Here is an 18,685-nt window from a genome sequence, read left to right as displayed (position 1 = left end):
ATACAACACCTTAATTAAGAAAAAACTGAAAGTATGACTTAATAGAAAAGGTGAATATCTATCTACAACACAGATATTTGCTACTTAACCCAAATAAAAATTGTAACAATGTTAGTAAAAAGGGTAATAATACACACTGGTCCCACAGCCTCCTGCAATCATACTATAAAAGCTAGTAACATCAAAAAGAGACTGATAATTGGTTAACCAAAAACGTGATAGTATACAATTTCGGAGATACATAAAACTGTTTACTATATATCTCAAAATGGAGCTACCAAATCCGCGTGAACTACCCAGTACCCACTATATATAAGAGAAAAAGAGATCCAAACCAAGTGCCTACATGTTTACCCAAAAAAAAAAAATACCAAAAACTCTATGGTTGCACTTGCATCATTCCATTTACCCTTTGTTTCTCATCGGTTAACCACCACCATCTTTTGGCTTCAGAAAATACTATTTGTATTTCCACGACCCAAAAAGAAGCATAAAAAGGTTTGCAACCAGGGTAGGGTGAGACCAATAATAATAGGAATTTTCTGATATGTAAAAGAAAACAGGTGTAAATTGTAAAATATACGTATATAACTCACGTGAAGCCTCCTTGTCTTTGACCGAAAGCGGGTCGGGTATCAGACGGGGCTGCCCCAAGGATTCCGGTACTTGGGTCGGGTAAACGGGTAGCAAATGGTCTTTGGAAATGGGCGTGGGTGTTTGGGTCGGATTCGGCCCGTCTTCTTCTTTTCCATGCTTCGAATTTTGCAGTGTCGAGGCCTCCTTTGTGGACTAATGTGGATGTGGATGATGATTGGTTGTTATTTCTGAAACCTCCTCTGTTGGTTTCGGAAGGGCCCACTCCTACTCCAGCTGCCAAGCCTTTTTCTTGTTTGAGTTTGGAATAGATTTGTTGAAGCTTGGCACCCGATAGATTTGAGAAGGTTGACACGTAGTTCCATAGACGTGTCGTCATCTCTGAAAATATTTGTTTGTTTGTTATTGTTACACAAGACAAAATAAATAAATATAAAGAAAAAAAAAAGTTGCGTACTTTCTTGTTTATACAGATCCTCCTCATGGTCGATAACAATTTGATCAATTCGTCGCCCGAGAAGCTGCAAATAGTTTCTAATTCTCGAAAGAACCTAAAGAAGACAAATATTTCAGTTAAGTTTCCCAAGCTTTTAAAATTACAATTTAACCCTTAAAGATAAAAAAAAAAAAAAAAAAAGGAAAGAGAAATAGGAATGTACCTTTTCCTTTGGAAGATCTGCACTGGTGGTTTGTAAGCGATGAAGGCGCTCAAGTGTCTTTTTTTCTTCAGTCAAGACATCTTCACACCATTCCATCCATTTAACTTCTTTAAACTGTTCATACACTTCTTCAGTGTCTGACATCTCACCTTCCTCTTTAACCAAACCCTCGTTTTTCTTGCCAGTGCCACGTGTCATTTTCATTTTCATTTTCATTTTATTTTTGGGGAGTTTTGTTTCTCCTGGTTTCCACTGTTTGGCTCTAGTGTGAGAAGTCGGGTTGGTGATTGGAAATTGATCTTTTTGCTTTTTAGTGGCCTTTCGACCTCCTTTGGCGTTCCCACCAACAGCCACAAGTTCCTTAAAGTAAACAAACAAAAATCCTCTCATATCAAATTTTTTTTTTCTTTCCATTTCACTCATATCAAGTATAGGAGCTTAGATAAATCACGTCACCATGCATGATGACCTACCATTTGAAGAAGTTGAGAAGCTCTTTCTTTTAATTGGGGAGCACGTGGTAGGAAAGTTTCATGGTGTTGAAGCTCCACAGGAGCAATCTTCTTCAAAAGGCCAAGCTTTTCATCCATCCGTATCTTTTCCCAGTTCCCAAATCCATGATAGTGGATCCCTAGTAGCAGTCTTGCATCATCCTCTGAAAAAAAAAACATAATTGTAATTGTAATTGTAATTCGTGAGAAAAGAAGAAAAAAAAAGTAAAAGAGAAACTCACTCTGGTTCCAGCCACAGCCTTTAGACCAAGTTGCAGGTTTGAGGTACATCAAAGCCTGGAACTGTGAGATTGGATCATTGTAGCGGTTTACGCGTTTTGCAAGGAGTTGAAGTTCTTCCACTCGGGTCAATACATCATCAGCCTTCACAGGAACACCAAAAAAATCCAACAATGGCCCCTAACACATCAAAACAAAATTCATTTCTATTCATGTTGCCTTTCAACTAATGGAGCAATTTAAGAAAGGAATTTAACCTTTGGGTCCATAGTTCCTCCTCCTTTAACTGCTTCTCTGCAACCATCTAATAAAGCATCAAAAAGCTCAACCTGTGCATCTACAGGAGCAGCTTCAACAGATCCACCAACCTCTTCACTTATCATCCTCATTTGGCTATCGTTTCCAAACTTCTTCACCTAAATACAAATACTAAATTAATTGCTCATCTTTATTCACTTCACACACACACACACAGAGGGACTCACTGTACGAAAAAAACGTGTAGCGTCTCTCTTTGATAAGGTCCCATAAGACCAGGCTCTGACTTGAGCAGAAGCTCCTTCAAGTGGTGGTGGTTGATAAGTAGAATAATCAGGAGCAGCCTTTCTGCGTTTTATTCCTCTCTCTTGTAGTTGTAATTCAACACCTTTCTTTTTCCTTTTGTTATTATTTCTCTCAGATGGGGTGGCCTCAGCATAACTCTTGCTGTTCCTTGCAGCCCGAGGGGCTAAGGCTTCCTACATTTATTATAATAAATAATCACTTTCTCAAAAAAAAAAAAAAAAAATAATAATAATAATAATAATATGTACACACACACACACCCACACCTACCTCAGCCTGTGAGATGGCATCAGGTTTTATCCAGCGACTCCAAAAACTTCCATCATCTTCAGCAGAGCAGAAATTTGCAACCTGCCAAATCAAATCAGGAAATAAAACCAAATATTATTATTGTAATGTTATCACATGATATAACCTTGGAAAGAAGAGAAATTTTATGATATTCTTGCCTTAAATGCACTTAGTAATTCATGTCCTGCCTCGTCTTCAGCACCTTTCTGTTCAACCTTCTCTGCTCTTTCAAGAATCTCATCAATATCCATGCTTAGAAGCCGTTTTTTGCTTTCTTCCTCATTTTTATCTTCTTTGAACAGTTCCTCAGCTCCAAATCTTAAAATAGCTGATAACTCATTCTGAAACCATAACAAAATAAGACTCCTTAAAATTCATTGGCTTATTTTCATACCACATAATATAATATAATTTACAATACCTTGTCAAATGCACTCCCTTTTTTCGCTTCTTTTTTCTCTAATCTTCCCTCTGCATTTAGTTTCTGAATAACCAAATGGTCAAGTACCTGAAATGAAAAGAACAAATCCAAACATAAGAAAAAAAAAAAGCATTTTTGTAGAGCACGCATAGAGCTAGAAAGCAAAAGTGCATATCGACACTTGGAACTTGTTCAAAGAAAAGCTAAATGCAAGAAATGGCAACCTACTTTCAATTACTTGTTTATTATAGCATCCTACTTTCATTTCTTTCCAATTTTTTTCATACTTGGAAAAAATCTACCAAAATTATACCATTTTCTTGCATTCAACCAACCCTTCAAACAAAAATATATTTACAGTTCACATTATGAAAATAATGTATCAATCTAGACTAAATAACAGATTATGCTTAAAAGAGCATATACCATTTTCTTTTTTGCACGTTCCAAGATGTCTTCCTCAACACTCTTGCTTGTCACAAACCTATAAATATTAACAACCTCCTGTTGCCCAATTCTATGAGCTCTGCTCATTGCCTACACAAGATTAACAAGATTTTGGAAATCTTCAAAATGATTAACAAGAAGCATATACAGATAAGAGAATAACTTAAACATGAGTAAAAAGAAACATAACATATAGTTGCAGAAAACTTTCAAAAAGAGAAAATGTTTGAAATAAGTAAAAAAGAAGCAAGCATAATTATAAATTATAATTTATAAACCTGGAGATCATTTTGAGGATTCCAATCAGAGTCAAAAATGATAACCGTGTCTGCTGTTGCAAGGTTGATACCTAAACCACCAGCACGAGTAGAAAGAAGGAAGCAGAAATCATCACTTCCAGTTGCATTAAAATGCTCCATAGCTTGATGCCTTGCTTCAGCCTTTGTGCTTCCATCAAGTCTCTGATACTTGAATCCTTTAATTGATAGGTATTCTGCTAGAATATCCAACATCTTAACCATCTGCAAATGCAATGCATTCAAATATTAATAATTTGATATAATATACTCATGTTGATGTTGTGGAAAAGCATTCATACTTGTGAAAATATTAGAACCCGGTGATTTGTCTGATGAAGTCTGTCAAGAAGCTTGTCAAGGATAACTAGCTTTCCACTGCTAAGAATTACCCTCTCCAGTTTACTGCTTCCACTTATAGCAGAGTCTCCACCATAACCATAACCATGGTCAGCACTTTCAAACAGGAATGGATGATTACAGCATTTTTTTAACTCCACCACAATGTTCAAAAGAGAAACCTCAACATTTGCAAAAGATGAGATTCAAGTCAATATTTAACTAAGAAATTTAATATTTTTCATATTCCTTTTGAAATTTAGTTAAGGCTAAAACCTGATTTCCACGTACACCTTTGTTGAGGTCATGAAAGTTGCGTTCAAGAATCCATTTGTAATACCTGACAAATAAAGTAAACCAGTCAGTTAAGTGGCAAGAATCAAGTAACATGCAGGGGTAGAAATGGAATATTACTGTTTTTGTAAAGGGGACATTTCAACACGGAGAACACGCTCAATCTTTGGGGGCAAGGACTTCTCCACATCCTTTATAACTCTTCGCAGAATGTGGGGCCTCAACTCCATGTGAAGATTTGCAAGCTATACAAAAAGTATAAAATATAATCTCATTTTTTGCCACTTTAACATTTCCCTGGTTTAATAAAAATGCAGAAGAAAGAATGTATAAGCATAATTCACACCTCAATCTCATTGAATGAGCTGAGGTTCTTGTAGTTCTGAACAAATTCATCCTTGCTATTGAATTTATCAGAGTCAAGAAAGTGAAGCAACGCCCTGCAATAACCATTATATAAAAGTATAAATTGTTAAAAAGTTAGGGTTTATTTGAGTGAGAGATGAGATATAAGCTATAGCACTCAGCTCCAATAAAAGATAGATAAAAATTAGCATACCATAGTTCTTCAACACTGTTTTGCAAGGGAGTCCCAGTAATAAGAAGCTTGTTTTTAGTGCTGAATTCTTTGAGTGATGTATATAATGAAGCTTCACTGTTTTTCAATCTATGTGCTTCATCAACCATAAGATAGTTCCACTTAATTGTTGATAGAACCATCTTGTCCTTTAATACAACTTCATATGTAGTTAATAGTGCATCAAACTTAGTAGTCCCACCACTGTGCGTGTTCTTATCTGAGAAAAACTCATACTGCTGACAAACCTGTTATGACCACATGGGAAACACGTGAAAAATTACAAATAATTAATCTGAGCTACAAGAAATAGCAACCTACTTCCATTGATTTGTTTGTTATATTCTTCCTATTTACCCCTAATACTAAGCAGATAATCAAACTAACAACAGAAGATTCCAGTGGAAATGAATTCCATTCATTTGGCAACAATTGGAATCATGAATTCTAATTGCGAACAAACATACCTCTCGGCTAGCACGAGTCCCAACATATACAATCATGTTCATATCAGGAAGCCATTTTCTGAATTCTTTAGCCCAATTTGACAAAGTTGATAGAGGAACAACAACAAGAAAGGGTCCATGAATTTGTTGTGAGTTCTGTAAAAAAAAAAAAAAAACTATTTTTAATCACTTTGTAGAGCAAATTGATAAAAACATGTGAGAAATTAATATATATGAATACCTGTAAGAAACCAAGCATTGAAACAGACTGAACTGTTTTGCCAAGACCCATTTCATCAGCTAATATCACATTTGTATCATTTCTCCAACTGCACTGTGAATATTGTTAGTAAGTATAGTTTTAAATAAAACAAATAAAATGGAGGTATCTGTATGATATACCTATTAACAAGAAAATTCAAGCCCTCAAGTTGATAATCTCTTAGTTTCCCACCTTTTAACCATTCGGGCTGTTCATCAAGTTTTCTCAAACTTGCTATAAGAATAAAAGTGATAATTTAAAAATGTTAGATTGTGTTCTTGATTTAGAGATAATAGTGTCTTTGAAGAAGGAAACTAAATCCTAGATTGTTGTTATGAAATGATCAATAATGAAAACTGCATCTTGAAAGGGGAAAAAAAAAGTAGAATGCATACCTTTACTCTTTCTTCGTTGAAAATCTACCATTTTCCCATGTGCAGCTGCAATTGCAGCTTCTCGAGCCTACACCCAAATTAAAAAAAAAAAAAAAAAAAAAAAAAAAAAAAAAAAAATCAAAAACCAATAAAGGAATAAAAAGGGTACCCAAATAATCCTTCTTGAACTGAAAGTGAAACACATTAAGATTACAACATTACCTTGTATTCATCAATTGCTGCTTGTGCAAAAGCAATATCATCAATCTTCTCCCTGAAAATATCATAAATAAATATAAGTATGTGATGTGTGTCATTTTCATTGGGTAGAGAAAAAAATTAGCACAATTGAACCTACTTCTATAAAACCTATAAACATATCATAAAAAATCAAGATTCATAGAATGATAGAAGTTAACTGTGTCCACATACCATGTTGCTTCAGCATAAGAGAGTCCTTGCCACTTAACCAAATACTCTGGCACTTCTGAACTTTTTCCAATTCTATCAGCAATTATTCTCTCAACCTAATTGGTGCAATTTAAAATAAAATAGAAATAAAAACATGTTACATAGAGCAGTGTGAAAGGAGAATAAGGAATGAACCAAATTGCATAAGCTATAAAACCTGACAATTCTGCTTGATAAGATCCAGATCCATCTCCTTGCTAACATCAATGACCTCGATCTAACCAAAAAAAAAGATACAAAATAAGAAAATTCATGTCCATTTGGAAAAAAGAAAAAATAGAATGATAAGACTATAAGTTCTTGATAGCAAAAAATAAATAATCAAGATAGAGTTAAATAAAACAAAACAATCCCATTTGATTTTATTGTAGAAGGGGGAGAAAGAGAAGGAAAAATATTAAGAACATGAAATATACATAGCCACCATTACCTCCTCACGAGATACTGTTCTCCTGTGCCTTATATCCTCCATAACTTTCTTAGTGTAGTTTATAACCTTTTTAAAGCCACTCAGCTGAGCTGACCACAAACAGAAACAAAAATGATTAAAAAGGGAATGATAATGATAACATCATAACATTCACAATGCTAAACAACAATAGAAATATCAAATACTTACATTTTGTAGTTCAGAAAAAGATTTCCATTGACAATGCAAATGTGAGTGGCCTTTCCACTTGATAAAAAACTCAGTATTACTCCAATCTGGCTCCAAGTCAAATAATTGGTTCAACAGTAAAGGCTCTGTGGATTTGTTGGTTTGTGCAGCTTCTTCTGCCATGCCCTTTGGTTGATGCCATAGTACCTTCTCAATCGAATCACCATCTTCCTCTTCCATGTCCTCCTTACCTCAAAAAAGGGTATACAAATTAAGCTTTATGTAAACTATTGCTTATAAATTATAACAAACAACAACACCATATGACTAGTATAATGTATAATGATATAATCCACACCTTGTGGCCCTTTCTCTTGATATCATCATCATGCTCCTCACTTTCACTTTCAACATATGATACTTTCCGCACTGATCTAGTAGAAGTTCTAACTTCATTCATCCTTCCGGAAGCTTTTGTACTTTTCCTTCTTGTACTTTTGAAGTCCTCTTCTAAATCATCATCTGGAGATGAGTCATCTTCATCAAATGAAGCTCTCCCTCTTTTCCTCCTGCCAAAAGATGTAGAAGTAGAAGGTTTGGGTTCTCTACTAGGCTTTCGCTTCTGCCTTTGCATACCACTTGGTTTTTTATAAAAATCATCTTCTGAAATGTCTATTTCATTGTCCTCAGAGTTATCTTCTTCATCCAAATCCTCAGCATCCCAGTCATCATCTTGTACCTTAAGGATTGAAAATGTCATTGTTTACAAACCTAATAACAGATAGGCCAAAATAAAGTACAAATGATTGAAATAAAAGAATAACCTTCTTCCCTCTTCCAACACTTGTGGTGACTAAGTCAGGATCAAAATCTGCATCAGCAGGGTCATCTTCTGCAGTAAATTAAGGAAATGTAAGTCCATATCTTTAAGAGAAGTACACATATTGGAGTAATTTCATAAACATGAATATATCAACAAGTTACCATCTTCTTCCTCCTCATCATCATCTTCAAAATCAGCATCTTCTTCTACGTATGCACCCCGAGATGAATCTTTTGAGTTGAGGTTATTGACAGAAACTACTCGTAGTGGCATTGAATTATAAACACCTGCAGCTGCATTATTTAACAGCTTTGAATCACTTTGGTCATCTCCATCCAACTCATAGTAATCATCAGACAACATCTCATCCACATTTTGACCCTTATTTGCCTTATCCACTTCTGACAAATCATTGCCAGATCCGTTTTCATTGTTGTAAGCAGAACTGCTTTTTGATTCCTCTGTCTGATGCATGGGTTGACAGTCCTTCCAAAATGTTGAGCCCCATCTCCCAGATGTTTTCCTTGTTGTAGTAGCGTTAGAAGCTGTTAAATTCAATAAGCTATCATCATCCTCATCTTCCATCTTTGTTGCAAACCCTTTATCCACACTCGAAGTTGTTTGCAAATCAATGCCTCCTACAATGCTCTCGGCTCTTTCTATAGTTCTACCCTGGCTCTTGTCATTTAAAACATCGTCTGAAACTGTACCATTAGTATAGTTTCTTAAAAAGGCCATTCTGACTGTAACGTCAAACCAAAGTCCTATTCTTCATTCCTTAAACCTATTCACACAATCAAATTTTAAAAGTCAGCATTATGAGCAAAGGATGTAGAATTTTTGTCATCCGCAATTAAAGAAAAGGACCAAACGAAGACTTTAATCACATAAAGACTTCATGGATTGTCAGGTGACACTCAAACAAACAGAAAGAAGTAATCAGGAAAATATATCCTAACGTGAATGGCGGTTTAAAAAAGTAAACAGGAGGGAAAGGGCGATCCAGACTATGTGAAAACCCAAAAAAGAGGAATCCAATTCGTCTGGATGCATAAACAATAGATTGCTCACTCTACGTACACGGAGCATCAAAACCATTACAAAAGACATGGCACACATGAAAGTTCCTAAATCTACAAAGAAAAACCCTAAATTAGGTCACGGATAGCAGTTGAGAAACACAATCAACCGATGCGTGAGTGAGAGACTCTTGGATGGTTTTCAAATTCATCATTTGAGATTACTCACATTTGTTACTAACAGAGACTCCATATATTCATATAGATAGACAGATTACGTTTGTGTGTACTCACGTTAGCACGTTAGCAATCGTACTCACTAGGCCGTCGCGGGTAACAAACACGCGCCGGCGGACGTCGGAACAACAGCAAAAACTATTTACTGGTCGATTAGCGTCCGGAGAGGGGGATAAAGAGAGAAAGAATGAAAGAATTTGGGGGAAATTTGAGAAGGGTTGCTTTTGTTTTGTTCATAGAGTTATTTCAACACCAATTTATTTAATATTTTTTTATTTTTATATATATGTATATAAAGCCTTTTAATTGGGGGAGAGGGGAGAGTTAGCGCCTAGACACGATGTGGTCACGTGGCGGTTTTTAGTTCAACGGTGGAGATTACTTGGTCATATTTTGACTTGGGGTATATGGGATAGGTTAATCTTGAGTTAATTTTAATTTTAATTCTATCTATTTATTGAATTAAATTAAAACTATGGTTTTAAACTTATATATTGAGTAGTAGTTGATTAAAAATTTTAGATTGAAGTAAACACCCATGAATTTAGGGAGTTAACGTTTCTATTTACTATTATTTTTTTTTAAGTATGTTGCCTAAATAAGTTGGATTGCATTTATATAGTAAATATAGTTGGTATCCAAATTTTAAGAGTTTTTTATCATAATAAGGTGATTGAAAAAAAATATTTACAGTTTTAGTGTATTTAAAAAAAATGTTTATCATATTAGTATTATCTTAAATTAAAAATTAATATTATTGTTTAAAAAAACATGTTCGTGTTTATTACCCCTGGAACAAAGACGTCGATCAGAAAAAATAAATACAATCACATTCATCAAGAATCATCTTGAATCCTCTAAGTCCTTCCATAAAAACCTCAAAATACCTTTCAACTAAGATCTTAATGCATAAAGTCGGGACTTGTATGCATTTACATGACTCAATGGGACCCAATAACCATTCAACTCCATTAAAACTCAACAAGAACATGCATGGACCATATCTAAGCATCAAACAAGCATTTTTATGAACTTATAACCTCAGAACTACTAAGATGGCAACTCAAAGCTCCTAGAGTGGTGTCCAACCATTAAATCTTACTCATGAGGTCAAAATGGGACCAAAACCCACATAATCTTAGATCTCAACTTCTAATGAGCAAGCTAAGAACTTTTTAACCTTTAAAGAGCTGGAAATTGAGCAAAGAGTCGAGATCTACAAGCCTTCCCTTGAACCACCACCTTGCACCAAGCTTCCACTTCTTTAATAATCACCAAAACCCACCAAAGATGCACAAAAAGAGCTCACAACACTCTTGGATGAGGCTAGGGTTCGAGATTTGGGTTGGAGGGCAATGGAGGATGAAATAGGGGCTAACACCTTTGACTTAAGGTGTTTAAATAGTTAGCCAACCCTAAAATTTAGGGTTTTGGGATCCTGCACACTACGTTGGGCGTAGTTCCAGTACGCTTGGCGTACAGCTCAAATACCCATGTCCATTTTTCCAATATTACGTTGGGCGTACACAGCCAAACACGTGCATGCCACATTTGCATATATGGGACCGGAATACAAGGTTTTCCATTAAGGGCCAAATCTGTCAATAACTTCAAAATACCATAACTCCCTCATCCTACGTCTGTTTCCAACGAACCTTATATCCACGAAAAGGTGGGTAGAAGCCCTACGCTCCCAACAACACACCCAAACCTTAAAACCTCCCAAACAAAACCCAAAATCCATACAAGATCGAGATATCCAATTACGATTATACCCTTGGCCTCCAGAGACACAATCGAACACTTAGATCACTTATACTATGACACCCACATCCGAATTGGGCCAAATCCTTCCTTTCCCAAGGCTCTAAGCCTTATGACGACTGATGGTTGGGCCGCAACCCCAAGCAACAAAGCAAATCCAAAACCGAGTGTTACAACTCTCCCCTACTTAAATTATATTTTGTCCTCGAAATCGCTCCTTACTAGCAGACCCACCTTGGCCTAAACTATCTGAAGAAACCCGTAAGCAAATCAAATATTTTCCATAATCTCACCGCTGAACAGGGACCGGTGAATGTTATGGGTCACCCCGCAGTCTTGCAACACTTCTACACTAATTGCTAACTAGTGAATGTTGCGGGCCACCCCGCAGTTTTACAACACTTCCACCTAACTGCTAACTAGTGAATGCTACAGGCCACACCGCAGTCTTACAACACTTCCACCTTGCCACAACTACCACCTAATTTCTTACCACTAATCTATCAATTCGAACACATCCAAAGTCGAGCACGCACTCGACCCAACACCCGAGTTGAACTCGAGTCATAACTGGAACCCCCAACCTGCCCCCCTAACACCTGATATCAAACACTAAGATATGCGAACCCAATGATGGGAAGTTTCCCAAACTAACTGCTAACTAGTGAATGCTACAGGCCACACCGCAGTCTTACAACACTTCCACCTTGCCACAACTACCACCTAATTTCTTACCACTAATCTATCAATTCGAACACATCCAAAGTCGAGCACGCACTCGACCCAACACCCGAGTTGAACTCGAGTCATAACTGGAACCCCCAACCTGCCCCCCTAACACCTGATATCAAACACTAAGATATGCGAACCCAATGATGGGAAGTTTCCCAAACTCCCAACTCACACAATCCTCAATCTAAATAGCCACTTGGGCCGCCTTCCTCCCCGATGGGGATGCGAAACTCATCCTAGTTTCACACCTGCTTCTGACTTGAATACCTGAGCGATTATCCCCCACTTTGACTCGACTAAGTCCTCACAACACACGAGAATTGAAGGATTCCCGATCCTTCTTACCCTCCGGTGGCCGAACCACTGACAACTTGCGCTTACCAAAGCTAGTGATCCATTACCATCCAGACCCTATGATCGCCAAACCTCTGAAATCCTAAAGAGTACTCTTGAAATCTTAACCGACCCGATACTCCTCACTTTCCATGATACTATAACAAATCCTTGAGTTCCCATGCTGGTGACTAAGAGCCATAACCCTTACCCTAACTGACGAATCTTCACCCTAACTTTCATTCTTACAGAACCACTGAACTCTAACCAAACATGACCCATACGAAAATACAATCCCCTTAAAACATCCAATGACCAAAAAACTCATGTAACAGACACCGTTATCTTCCTACTACCTCTCCTCTCCTAGCAACGGTAGTGCTTGAACCCAAAAGTCCTCCCATAGGCAATCGTCGATCATACCAGAACATATGATGAAACCACTATACCCCGACGATACTATAGAACTAACCTGATGGATCTGACCATAGACCTTCCACACAATACCCCTGAACCGATCTCGACCAAGAACCATAACAACAACCGAACACATTGAAACCCGCTTCACAAGATACGACCCCCTTACCGACCCACTACTTATTCATGGCATGCAATTGGCATACAACAATTCTTGAAAATATAACCCAAAAATAAACCGATAATTAAACTAGAGATAACTTACCCAAACCGATGCAAGATTCCAAACAACATAAATACTTGTAAGGACCAGAAAAGAAGAAAAAGGCAACATACCTGCAATTTCACCTAAAGAAACCCTAACTCTCTCTTTCTGTTGAAGTGCCTGTCATGGAACCTGCGCTGCCCCAATCACCAAGCAGGGGCAATTCAGCCAAATATAACCAGGCTGATGACAACGATGGCATAACTCCACCTCCAATGTGCATTCTTGGCGGAGGTGACCCTTCCATCCACACCTTCCGTACCTAGAAATACTACACACTTCCTATCGCGCCTTTTCATCCATCGTGTAACCACCATGACTCTCGGGTCTCTGACACCAGCTATAGTAGCGTCCAACTACTCCGACTGTCGAGCCCGGCCAAAAGTCCACTTCCACTTTCCCAGCTGCCTATCTGAACCAATCTCCTGCTCCTGGGTTACCCCAACCACCCCATCAACCGCCTGAACAACTGAGGTCCGCCCCTCGAACCTAGCGACCACTATATCAATGACATGCCCAATGATGTCAGGTAACTCCTCACAAAGAGCTCACGAAACCTCTGTGGCAGTCCAATCATGTGGTTGGCCCTCCTAAAGGCATGGTGCACCATTTACCTACAATCCCAAATGGAAAATACTAACAATATGACCCTCCATCCTGAAGGTTCCTAGGGGTCCACAAGCTTTGGGCTCCAGATAAGCGCCCAACTACCATGCTACAATCTCGATCCGAAAGGTCCCGAGATGACTATCCAATAGCTCTAAAATCCCATCCTTGACTGAACTAAAGATCACAGGAGTCTGCTCCAAAATATTGTGGGTAATATCTGACGAGATGAACTCCTACATCTGCTCGCTAATCAGCTTAGTACCTGCACCTGATCCAGAACCCGAACCAAAACAAGAACCATCCCCTTGAGTGCTCATCTCCAAACTGAAATATTGTAACATCCATAAAATCAAGACTAAAAATTTTAATTTTTATTTATTAAAATAACCATAATTATCAAAATCATTTCATCCAAAAATATAAGCCATAGTATCAAATAGGAGTATCTCATAAAAACTCATATCAATATATCAGAGTAAAAACATCCCAAGCTAAACAAATGGTGTGTGCACTACAATCATCCCGAGCTCTTCCCCTTGCTACCGGAAGTACCTGAAACCAAAACTGAAAATTGTAAGCACGAAGCTTAGTGAGTCTCCCCAAACTACCACGTACCATACACATAATAATGTTACTAAGAGATACGGTCCCCGCCCACACTCAAGGAGATATGGGCCCCGCCCACACTCGGCTAACTAGGAGATACTGGCCCCGACCACACACTGTTGACTATGAGATACGAGCCCCGCTCACACTCAGCTAACTACGAGATACGGGCCCCACCCACACTCAGCTAACTACGAGATACGGGCCCCGCCCACACCCGGCTAACTATGAGATATGGGCCCCACCCACACTTAGCTACTAAACATACATACAAGTATCACAAAGAAAACAAGTATAGCCAAATCTATCAATCAGTCCTATATACATACTCAAATAATGCTATAAGATACGGCCCCCACCCACACTCAGCTAATGATGAGATACAGGCCTCGCCCACACTCTATGAGATATGGATCCCGCACACACTCGGCTAATGATGAGATATGGGTCTCGCCCACACTCACATTCCTAACAACACATACAGGTATCACACATACAACAAGTATAGCAATCCAACAATCTGACTGATATCTATACCGTTGGATTAGGTGTCTAAGTCCATAACTATTTATGGTATGTACTTGACCCGGTTGGCATGGTCCATTTGGGTTGCATGACATCATGATAATTGGATAGACAAAATGAGAAGAAGGAAATTTGTTAATATATTATAAGTTATAATATATTAATATGAAATCATATTATTTAATTAGTATTGATCAAGAATTAATTTGGAATTGATTTTGTGATCAAAAAGAGACTAATTAAATATATGGGGGTTGATTGTGTAAATCATTCATTCTTATATAGTGGGCTAATGATCCATGGTTTATTGAATTGGGCTAAAACCCATAGGGTGCTCCATGGATGCTCCATGGAGGTTAAAACCCATGGATCATGGAGGAAATGAAAAGCCATGTAAATTAGGGTTTACATGGTGTAACGCTACTTGTGACACACTATATAAAGACCCCATAGGCTAGCAAAATCGGCACTAAGACTAGAACAAGGAGGGCTAGCCGATTTTGAGTGATGGTGTACTTCTCTCAAAGTTATTCCAAGAGTTGTGGTGTTGTGTGAAACATTTGAGGCATCACATTTGGGGTGCTAGGCTCACAAAGTTCTTAAGGAATCCAAGCAACAAGAAAGGTACGCTGTTCTACTAGCTTTTATGTTTCAAGTTCCCCATGTCATGCTAGTTAGGTTAAGAACCTTGGAAAAATCAAATTTGCATGTATCTTAGTAAAACATAAATCCAAGGTTTCTAGGGTTGCATGTACACCATAGGAGTGTTAGAATGCTCAAAACCATTTAGTGGTATCAGAGCCTAGACTTGTTTTCTTGATACTTGATGCAAATTGTTGAAGAAAATCAAAAATTTTGCATTCTTCTAAGTGAACCCGCCGAGTCCATGGGGGGGGGGGGGAATCGACGAGTCCATGCATATATTCATCCTACTCATCGAGTAGGTTCGTGTACTCGACGAGTAGTAGGCCAGAGTGCAGTTTTGCTGCTGGAAATGGACTATAATCATTACCCTAAATTGTTTTGGACTTATAAAACCTGTTTTTGATGTGGTAATGATTATGTTAATCCATTTACAATGGTTATTATCAAAATTTCAAGTTTTATATGTGTTTATATGATTCTTGAAATTGTTGATATGAATGTTCATACACTTATGAGTTTGGTAGATCATAGGAATTATTTGCAAACTGTTTGTTAGTTTAACTCTTGATCTAAATGTTTTTAATGGAGTCCATAATTTGTCCTCAAGTTATGGATTACCAAAAGTTTTCTTTTAAATTCCATTAAAGAACACATCGGTTACATAAAATGAAGAGTCTTCATTTTAATAAACCATTAAATCATAATTTATGAAGTTGAAAAGTTTTGAATAGTTACAAAACTTGCCCTCAAGTTTTGGAACATGTAAAGTCACTTTAGAAAACTTTAGTTCCAACCCCTATAATTTTAAAAGTTAAAATTAAACCCTTATACTTTATGGTATTATAAGTTTATATATATATATATATATATGTGTGTGTGTGTGTGTGTGTGTATAAGATCAAGTCGTTTTACCGTTAGTAGGCCTCATTCAGGAAGCCGATCTATAAGGGGGTATAAGGTTGTTGCCTATAAAATGACAGCTTAATGGGTGTCCACTCTCACCCACCGCTTCCTTGACTGATGGAGGGTCGTTAGCCGAACGGGTAGGACAATGAATTTAATTCTCATTAAAAGTATAATGATTATAAAGTAACTAAATGTTTTATAAATTCTCAATCTTAGTTACTTTAGGAAAATGTGAATTTGGGGCTAACCCATGAAATTACACTCTGCACCTTGCTTAAGTCGTTAGTGGAGCACGTGTGGTTAACCGACACACTAACTTGGATTTAACAAGGTTGGAAAAGGGTGGCTTAAGGTTTATCATAGATCGGTGGAGCGCGTGTGGTTAACCGACACATCGATTAGGTGATAAACATTAAGAGTACCAAGTAAATTTGCATGGTTATTCACATCTTGTTTTGTGATCCTCGGCATCCCAGTCACAAAATTTGAAGGGCACAATCGAGATTGAAACATGTCATTAAAAAGTTCAATGAATCTCAAAAGAATTTAGGAGTTTCAAACCCAATTAAAACCTAGTAATAGATTTCGTTTTTCATGGTGGAAATTGGTGAATTGTCATTCACCTATCTTCAAATATTTTATAGCTTGGATTACAACATCCATCTTCTAAGTTATAAAATATTGTGTTGGGTCCTAGCCTTAATATTACATTTGGGTGTCTTATTAAGACTATCTTTATATCTAATCTAAACTTGTATTTCTTCTTTTTCAGATGTCTTCCAACAATGTTGCTTCTGGCTCAAACCCTACCAACTCCTTCTCTCATGAACCTTTGTGGGAGAGTCATCTTTGATGGGACTAATTTCAATGATTGGATTAGGAACATAAGGATGGTCACTCGCTATGAGGACAAGGAATATGTCCTCGACAAGGAGCCGAAGGAACTTGATGAGTCTTCTGCTACTCCCGAGGAGATCGCTGACTTCAGGACTCATGAGAGAGATGCCACTAAAGTGGCATGTATCATGCTGGCCACGATGATAGCCGAGCTCTAAAAGTCCTATGAGGACTTTTATCATTTTGAGATGCATCAGGAACTGATGGAAAGATACCATCAGAGTGCTCGTCAAGAGCGATATGAAATAATCTCAACTATGAAAACAACCCGAATGAAAGATGGTGAACCCATCACAGGCCACATGCAGAAAATGCAAAGGTTTGTGGACCGTCTGATGATGTTGAATGTGAACTTTCCCGAGGAGTTGGCAATTAACATCATACTGCACTCCTTACCTTCTTGTTATGATCAATTCTGAATGACATATAACATAAACAAGGAGGAGGTAACACTCAACAAACTTCAAGGACTTTTGAAGACTGCCGAAAGTGGTCTTAAAGGTAAATCGGTTGTTACTACTTCTACTCCAACCACCGCCCCTGTTCTGGCTATCGGGAAAGGTAAAGGGAAGAAGAGGAAGAGCCCTTCGAAGGGCACTAAGGGAAAGTCTTTTGATGGCTCCTCTTCAAGTAGAACCAAAGGTGGTTTTGTCACTCCTTCTGCCAACCCTAAAGAGGCTGAATGCTTCTATTTCCATGAAAAGGCACACTGGAAGCGAAACTGCCCAAAGTACTTGCAAGATGTTAAGGATGGGAAAGTGAAACCCAACCATGCAGGTATTTACACTATATTGTCTAATAACTCACCATATTCTAATTCTTGGGTCCTTGATACAGGTTGTGGTATTCACATATGTTTTGATTTGCAGGGACTAAGAAGAAGTTAGAATATGGAGCATGGGAAGACAAACTTGATCATGGGGAGTAGGAAAGCTTCACATGTCACCAAGATTGGAGTTTATTATTTGTTGCTAAGTAGTGGGTTAAGATTAGATTTGAATAAATGTTGTTGCTCATCTGAAATGGCGATAAATATTATTTCCTTTCACGGTTTGTACAAACAAGGATTTACTTTTTCATTTGATAATGAATGTGGTGGTATTAATGATTTCTATAATAATGTTCTTTATTTTAAAGCATTAGCTTGTGATGGTGTATATGAAACTGTGTTGGTTGTAGACAACCTAGGAAATAATGTGTTGTGTATTGATTCTTCCACTAGCTTGGATAAAGCATCATTATGGCATTGTCTTCTTGGATATGTGAGCAAGAAACGCATAGGCCAACTGTAAAAGAATGGATTCTTGGAGTCATTTGACCTAAAGTCAGATGATAGTTGTGAATCTTGTTTACTTGGAAAAATGACAAAGTCACCCTTCATGGGTACTTGTGCTAGGGGTGAAGGTTTGCTGGATCTCATACACACAGATGTGTGTGGACCCTTCAGAACCGCCACACGGGATGCTAACCGCTTCTATGTGACTTTTACTGATGATTATAGTAGATATGGCTATGTCTACTTAGTCAAGCATAAGTCAGAAAC

The 18,685-nt window shown here is 37.6% G+C and overlaps 1 protein-coding gene across 3 annotated transcripts; it reads right to left on the bottom strand.

The window, feature by feature from the left end:
* Positions 1–176: 176 nt before the first annotated feature.
* On the bottom strand, positions 177–9,677 carry LOC145097260 (protein CHROMATIN REMODELING 5-like). 3 transcript variants are annotated; one of them, XM_079034799.1, is made up of 30 exons: positions 9,485–9,677; positions 8,349–8,971; positions 8,189–8,256; positions 7,723–8,103; positions 7,386–7,610; positions 7,197–7,280; positions 6,924–6,983; positions 6,728–6,822; positions 6,518–6,569; positions 6,317–6,383; positions 6,062–6,155; positions 5,901–5,988; positions 5,681–5,815; positions 5,196–5,461; positions 4,983–5,076; positions 4,757–4,881; positions 4,619–4,682; positions 4,306–4,524; positions 3,986–4,228; positions 3,687–3,797; positions 3,261–3,347; positions 2,998–3,180; positions 2,819–2,899; positions 2,470–2,721; positions 2,242–2,400; positions 1,987–2,164; positions 1,727–1,908; positions 1,254–1,613; positions 1,052–1,145; positions 177–975 (listed from the first exon to the last, which is right to left on the bottom strand). In XM_079034799.1, exons 2-30 carry the CDS (start codon positions 8,923–8,925, stop codon positions 593–595), a joined length of 5,007 nt encoding a protein of 1,668 aa, XP_078890925.1. In that variant the 5' UTR covers positions 8,926–8,971; positions 9,485–9,677; the 3' UTR covers positions 177–592. The 3 variants fall into 3 exon arrangements, with proteins under 3 accessions (XP_078890925.1, XP_078890923.1, XP_078890924.1); XM_079034797.1 differs by having other exon boundaries at positions 9,501–9,677; XM_079034798.1 differs by lacking the exon at positions 9,485–9,677 and adding an exon at positions 9,436–9,454.
* Between the last annotated feature and the right edge of the window lie 9,008 nt (positions 9,678–18,685).

This window comes from Lactuca serriola, chromosome 4 (assembly GCF_051521515.1).
Source record: "Lactuca serriola cultivar US96UC23 chromosome 4, Lser_US96UC23_V15, whole genome shotgun sequence".
Taxonomy (NCBI): Eukaryota; Viridiplantae; Streptophyta; class Magnoliopsida; order Asterales; family Asteraceae; genus Lactuca; species Lactuca serriola.
The sequence above is the reverse complement of the archived record's forward strand: the minus strand, read 5'-3'. Positions and strand labels throughout refer to the sequence as shown.